This window comes from Syzygium oleosum, unplaced genomic scaffold (genome assembly GCF_021117445.2).
Source record: "Syzygium oleosum isolate NSW1041296 unplaced genomic scaffold, Sole_v2.1 Sole_v2.17, whole genome shotgun sequence".
Classification (NCBI taxonomy): domain Eukaryota; kingdom Viridiplantae; phylum Streptophyta; class Magnoliopsida; order Myrtales; family Myrtaceae; genus Syzygium; species Syzygium oleosum.
The window spans coordinates 7,461,542-7,468,354 of NW_026607501.1; the positions used below are offsets into that span (position 1 = coordinate 7,461,542).

Here is a 6,813-nt window from a genome sequence, read left to right on the forward strand (position 1 = left end):
TATCTTTTATATTTATTTTGGTATTTGAGATTGATTTAACTAATTTTGATTGACTTAGTCAAGGGAAGGTTTTTTTTTTTTGGGTCTGTTATCAAGTCAAGGGAAGGTTACGTTAGAAGAAAACGATGGGATTGGGCGGTCTCATTGGTTAGGTTTCGTCAATAAATATATAAATAAATAAATAAAATTAAAACAGTAGCCAATTGAATCCTCATAATTTGTGCCATGAATGGTGGTGCTTCCTAATTAGTCATCACCAAGATTCTTTCCCGTATTTTAAATTTTCCTTTTTCTGATGGAAATTGGCTATTTTTTCTCATTGATTGGGAAAAGTATATCCAATCATTATTGGGAAAATGACACAAATGATCGCTGAACTTTGGCACGATATGCAACGTGATCTCTGAACTTTTAATTTGTTCAATATAGTCTTTAACTTTTTTTTAAACTTAATTTTTAATGGACCTATTTTGTATATTTTTCCCTGTATATGAAAATGTTGAATATTTAGGGAATTAACTATTGAACATTACAATTAAAGTTTAGGACTATATTATTTATTTGAACAAATTAAAAGTTCAAGGATCACGTTGCACATTGAGTCAAAATTCAAAGATTATTTGTGTAATTATTTCATGATTAATTAATTTCTGAAAAAGCGAGAGAAAAGCAAAAAAATAAAAGAGGAAAAGGAAAACGCCACAGCTGGCTTCGGTTTTTGTCTTCAATCTCTGATAACGGCAAGAGTGGAGTGGGATTAGACTTTTCTGGGTAAAGCCAAAAGAGATATAGCAATTGCACAATCCAGTTCCAGCAATCAAGTTTTTGTTTAGTATATTGCAATAATGAAGGCTTATATAAGAAGAGACAGCCTGTCCACCTTATCCTCGTAATTTAAACATAGGACTATGAAATTTCGAATTGCTCTTCATTCGTCAAATTCCACGAGACGTCGAGAACATCTATTTTTCTTTTTAGATATGTTCACCGGAACCTCTAAAACTTGCAATGAAAATATAATTGAGTTCCAAAACTTGCAAAGAGTGCAATGAAGTCTTAAAACTTATCAGATTGATGCAATCAAGTCCTTCCATTAACTCCATCCAACTTGTTTAACGAAAAATACTGACGTGGCTAAAATGAAGTCTTTTTGGTCCAAACCTCATTTTTTACACAAATTTTATTTACATTAAATAAAAAATAAGCTAAATTATATAAAAAGAGAAAGTTGGAAACCAGTGGCGAGGGCTTGCAGTCGCCGTCCCACCATCGCTAGGAAGGTTCGGCAATAGTGAGGGAATGGTTGGGGTAGCCGGTTACCCTCGTTGATCGCAGGCGATGGTCGTGGCCCTCACCCAGGTTGCCGGCCCTCGCCTAGTTTTGGTCAAGGGTAGCCATTGGCGAGGGTCGCCGGTCCTTGGTCGGGGCCCAGCGACCCTCGAGCGACCCTTCCCCCACCATTGTCGGCGATGGTGGGGCGGCGGCAAGGTCTTGTAGCAAGTCCTTGCTGCTGGTTTCCAACTTTGCTTCTTTTTTTATTATTTATTTATAATATAGCTTATTTTTTATTTAAAATAAATAAAATTCGTATATAAAATCAGATTTGGATCAAAACGACGTTGTTTTGAACCTTATGTTTCATGTTTTAGTCACATCATTGCTATGTAGGAGAGAGAAAATATTTAAAAAAACCACATCAACATTTTCCTATCCAAGTTTGATAGAGTTAACGGAATGATTTGATTGTATAAATTTGACAGTTTTAGGACTTAATTGAACTTTTTGCAAGTTGTAGGACTCAATTGCATTTTCGTGATAAGTTTTAGAATTTTTAGTACACATATTCCTTTTTTTTGTGTTTCTCGCCGCTATCGTGTAGTTCTTGAAAACCCGAGAGGCGAAAAGGAAGAAGAAGGAAGAAGGTGGATTGGAGTCTCTGTCTGTTCAAAAATGAAAAACCGAGGATACGAAAGTAGAGACAAAACAAAGAGCAGCAACTAACCCAGACAAAACAAAGAGCAGCAACTAACCCAGATCACAATGCGTGGGGGAAAAAGGTCAATAAAGAGCGCAGATTGCATTGTTTAATGAGTAGCATGTACTTTTTTTTGTTTTGGTCAAAGAGTAGCATGTACTTTAGGACTATATTATAGTAAATTTCTAAGTAAGTCTCTCTCTCTCTCTGTTAGCCCCAAGATTTCATGTTTAGCTTCACGGAAAGCCCATGAAAGCTCTGATTTGAAAGCAATCCATTCCAATGGGCTGAGAGTTGTCCACACATCATCGGCCGGCCCGGCACTTTCCATCCGTTTACCGATTGCCGGATTACTTGCGAGCTTGGAAGGCATCCCGAGTATCATTTTCCGGCAACCCGAAACCCGACCTAAGCTTGGCGGGTCGGTTGTACCGTGCCGCTAAATATCGCATTTAAAGCCTCCTAGCCCCCTACTAGAGCCTCCTGCAACAAATTTACTGGTTCCCCTGGACCATTTGAACAGAAAGCCAGGCTATAATACTAATCTACTTTCCACACTAAAATGGCTGCAATTTGCCCCCTAGTAACATTTACCATTTCTACTCAGAAGAAAGAAAGAAAATCTCTAGCTTAACCCCCTAAGAATGCAAGCCGTAGGTTGATAAAAAGCGAGCCCCACACGCGAGTAAAAAACAGTCCGAACCGAACACGACAGCGTCGTTGCGTAAGTCGCCTTCCGCCGTCCAGATTCCAGGAAATAAATTGGCAAGCAAGAAAAGGACCAGAGGCATGTGAATCCCCCCCCTGGATGAAAACCATTGCACTTTCAAACCTTTGACCTCTGCTACTGCCGCTCAATTACATATAATATGCTTGAGCCCCAAGGCTGGATGGAACGTATTCAGGAAGAAACGCAGCCAAGTCCAAGTCCAAGTCCAACACAAACCCTTTCCACCACCTATCCATAAACGGCGACTTGGGCTTGGGCTTCTTCCGTACTCTTCTCTGACCCTTCCTTCTTTCCAACTCAATCAATTCAGATGAGGAATCTGACCTCCTTTGATTAAACAAAGATGATTAAAAAAAAACGAAAACAATTATATTTTACTAAAAGACAAGAGACCTTTTGGCACGAATCTGACCCTTCAAGAAGCGGCTCAAGCCTTTCCTTTCAAACGAGGAAAACTTCAAGCTGCAGTTTTCTATCTAAAAAGGCAGAGCCAGCGCCTTTCCACGCACACAAAGAGAGAGACAGTCTTGCCAAAAACCAGCCGCCATTATGATAAAGGTCAACTACAAATTGTAAACATTCACGTGAGTCATCTCATCCACCTCTATGACTAAGCTAGTTGCCCCATAAAGTAAATAGGACAGATCATGTGGACCACGCCTGCATAAAGATGCATAATTTAACAAGAGAAAGCTGGCTAGATATGAAAGGCTTTGCCTAAACATTCCTAGCTAAGGCAACTATTCATTCATTTCCATCGAGGCTTGCCACGCAAGTTTCGGGATCCGGCTGCGTCGCGACATGCTGTTAGATGGAAATGCGATTGTCCCCTGCATGATCGCGCATATCGTACGATAATTCCCATAACATGTTCATGCAAAGAAGAGTTTTGATTCTCCATGAAAACAAACGGTAATGTGAGAAAGGAACCAAGAAAGACCACGGTTTATGACGAAAATCCAACGCCAAAAAAAAAAAAAAACCCCAAAACATCGGCAGATCATACAAATTCCAAAAGAGTCTTTTTCCTATCTAAGTATCGGTGGCTATGTCAATGAATCAGATGCGCCTCCTCCTCCGCATCTTGTGTACCGTTTGCTCACGCCGCTGTGTGCTGTGAACCTCGCCAAAACGAAAACCAATCTCCTCTATGCGCCTCGCATCCCTAGTCTTATTCAAGTCCATCCCTGGTCCCATGATCAGCTACTTCAGCCCGAGATTGCTGTAGAATGGAATAAATTATTCTCACTACTGTTGTGGCTTTATGCAGTAAGTATCCTATGCTATCCAGATGAACTTGATCAAAAACGAAACTTGCAGGAGATCTACTTGATAAAAAGGAAACTGGCAGGCAAAGAGCGATAGCATAATCCACTGCAATGGAAACAATCATCAAAGGCATCAACGTGATTTCGAATTACTGTTTATCAAGGGGATCGTAATCCACACCTTGATTCTGAAACTTTTGATGATTCTAGTCAGCAATCCATCCCCTGCTATATGCCTAACTCTTTGTACCAGCAGATGCCTTGAAACCCTCCCAGCCTGGAAAATGATGATCACGTGTTAAAGATAATTTCAACATTGGTAAGCAGAAAACAAAGCTTGAAGGACAAGAAGTAAGGGATGACAATGTCGATGCGGCCCTTACTTTGTGATCTCTGTAATACTTGGAGATCAGATTGACGTCAGATGGACGTAAGATCTTCGAGAGTTCCAAAATCAAAATCCGAAATGGCATCCAAGGGGAAGTCGGTCTACGCGACTTCTCCAGAGTTCTCAACAACCCTATTGCATATAAATTATCACGGATCATCAGACCGGTTGATGGAACAGACAAAGTCAAACACACAAAGAGGGTCGATGCAAAGGTAGGAACGAGAAAGAAAATTCGATTACCTCTCGAGCGATGAGGGGCTCTAAAGCTGACAACATACTCTGGCAACACGTGAGTGTTCACCTGGGTGCTCCAAACAATGTATCTCCTCGGAGATGATAAGTTGTCTACGCCCGAATCGTACTGTTCTGAGCTAGGATGAGACTGTTCCGAGCCAAAGCTGATAAGCTCCTGTTTCCCCAATATGACTTGGCAAAGCAAGAGATGCCTTAGGCCATCTTCATCTGCAGGGGCTGACTTAACGCTGCCAAAGCATTACAAGCACAACATATTAACATGAGTCAAGAAACGAGGTTCTACTAGATTTAACCAATCATAGCTTAAAAGGAAATACAATAACACGCTAAATCAACTCATCTTCACGATCGTTCCACTTTCCAAATAGTATCTCTCGATGATTTATGCAATCAGTAGTGACAATATCATCACATGCCTGACGTACTAACACGAGTCCAAAAACATGTTCGCGAAATATACTCTCTTCTATTGGATATAACCGATCATAGCTTAAAAGAGAAATATAACAAGATGATCGTAACGCTTTCCAAACCGTATCTCTCAATGATTTACTCAATTAAAAGGGAAAAGAAAGGAATTCTGGTACCATTCGAGAGGATGATTATCAGGAGCAAAATAAACTCCACAGCCATACAAGCCACTGTTCCGAGGCTTCCCACTGTAGCTAAAGCCATAGGAGAAGATCTTGGATACCTCTTCCCTCGAGATTGCATACCACGCATACCTCACGTTGGCAGTGTCGCCACCGCCTTTCTTCTGCACTGCCTGTGAGTAAACTTGAAACGCTTGGGCCCGTGCTCTCGCCGAGACACTGGAGGAGCAATTCCGGTGGATTGCCACCACGGTAACTTGCGCCCCGAGCGCACCTAGCCGCGAGACGAATCTCTCCTTGATAGAGCGGTGGACCTTGTCTCCCTCGCCGAGCTCCATCAACCCGGCGCCAATGAACGGCAACAGCGCATTGCCAGAATGATCGTCCGAGACAATGCTCTCGCTGTCGGAGACGGATGAATCCTGATCCTGATCGTCCGTCGGGTTCTCCAGATCCGGAAGGTTAAGATCGATTGCCGGATGGTCGGATTCGGGCACGACCACATCAGGAGCGGCGGCGTGTGCACTCGGTGTTTGATGCGTGTAGTCCGCCATTTCTGAATATCGAATCAATTCACAAAAATTTACGACTGCTAAAACAAAAGAACAAACGCAAAATTGGCACGGATTGAAGAAAGAAAAATGGAACCGCAGGACCAATGAAGATCAAAAGCTTTTCAGTTCATGAAGCAGTTGCAAAACCAGAGCCCCGCGAATCACCAACCCAGAAACACGAACGGGAGATTCTCGAGCTCTCGAACGAAGCAAACAAGATTTTCGAAAACAAAGAGAGCCGACGGAACACGAGATGAGAGAAAGTTTGACAACTCTAGTAGTTCTCAGCGACAGAAAGCGTGCACCTTCGGAAGAGCCGACGGAGGATTTTCAGGGAAACGGAATTACGTCGGCTTCAAGAAACGCTCCGATCGAAGGAAGAAGACGGAGGAACCCGTGCACGATTCCTCCGGACACAGAAGTCAGAGGAAGGACACGACACGACACGACACGAGCAAGGGACGCAGAGAGACGGAGGTGGGTCGACGGAGGGAGTGAGTGCATCAATGGCGGCGAGGTTGAACGAGAGCACGGTGTTCTTTGCTCGAAGAAAGACGAAGACGAAGAGAGGGGGGGGATTCGAGTTTTGCGAGAGACAAAGGATTTTATAAGTAGAGAAAACCGAAGGAGCCGGCCTCAGGCCAAGTCGCCCCACGTATTGTGTTACGATCTCCTTCCTTTTTCGGCTTTCCTATGGCGGTGCCGCCGTGAAGCGTCAGCTTTCCTAGTGCCGGTCGTTTTCGCCTATTTTTTAAATTTTTTAATATTTTTTGTGCATTTTCCACGGAAATAAAAAAGAAAATAAAATAAAAGATCGCTAATTAATAATTCATTTTTGAATGCGATGAATTCCGTGCTCAAATCACACGGTGTCTCTCTCGACTTTAGAGTAAATCGATTAGGATTTTTGTTAACGGATATCGAGGAACACTCGCTAAACATCAAAATGTAGAAATTCATGGTCCGAAAAAGTATTATTCTTTCTTGTGATATACAGGATCGGGATATCGAAAACGAAGATATTTCTTTATTGGGTATTACTAACGG

The 6,813-nt window shown here is 42.2% G+C and overlaps 1 protein-coding gene across 3 annotated transcripts; it reads right to left on the reverse strand.

The window, feature by feature from the left end:
* Positions 1–3,555: 3,555 nt before the first annotated feature.
* Positions 3,556–6,300, reverse strand: LOC115678756 (probable inactive poly [ADP-ribose] polymerase SRO5). 3 transcript variants are annotated; one of them, XM_030602186.2, is made up of 6 exons: positions 6,072–6,300; positions 5,207–5,768; positions 4,605–4,846; positions 4,357–4,493; positions 4,155–4,250; positions 3,556–3,927 (listed from the first exon to the last, which is right to left on the reverse strand). In XM_030602186.2, the coding sequence occupies exons 2-6, from the start codon at positions 5,764–5,766 to the stop codon at positions 3,877–3,879; spliced, it is 1,086 nt and encodes a 361-aa protein (XP_030458046.1). In that variant the 5' UTR covers positions 5,767–5,768; positions 6,072–6,300; the 3' UTR covers positions 3,556–3,876. The 3 variants fall into 3 exon arrangements, with proteins under 3 accessions (XP_030458046.1, XP_056175034.1, XP_030458044.1); XM_056319059.1 differs by having other exon boundaries at positions 5,936–6,300; XM_030602184.2 differs by lacking the exon at positions 6,072–6,300 and having other exon boundaries at positions 5,207–5,861.
* Between the last annotated feature and the right edge of the window lie 513 nt (positions 6,301–6,813).

What these genes read in the sequence shown, in the direction of transcription:
- LOC115678756 (XM_030602186.2), bottom strand. Translation starts at nt 5,766, where the DNA reads ATGGCGGACTACACGCATCAAACACCGAGTGCACACGCCGCCGCTCCT. An exon ending in GATAATCATCCTCTCGAATG is followed by an intron (nt 4,847 to 5,206) that starts GTACCAGAATTC and finishes ATGCTTTGGCAG; the next exon opens with CGTTAAGTCAGCCCCTGCAG. An exon ending in AGTATTACAGAGATCACAAA is followed by an intron (nt 4,251 to 4,356) that starts GTAAGGGCCGCA and finishes ATCATTTTCCAG; the next exon opens with GCTGGGAGGGTTTCAAGGCA.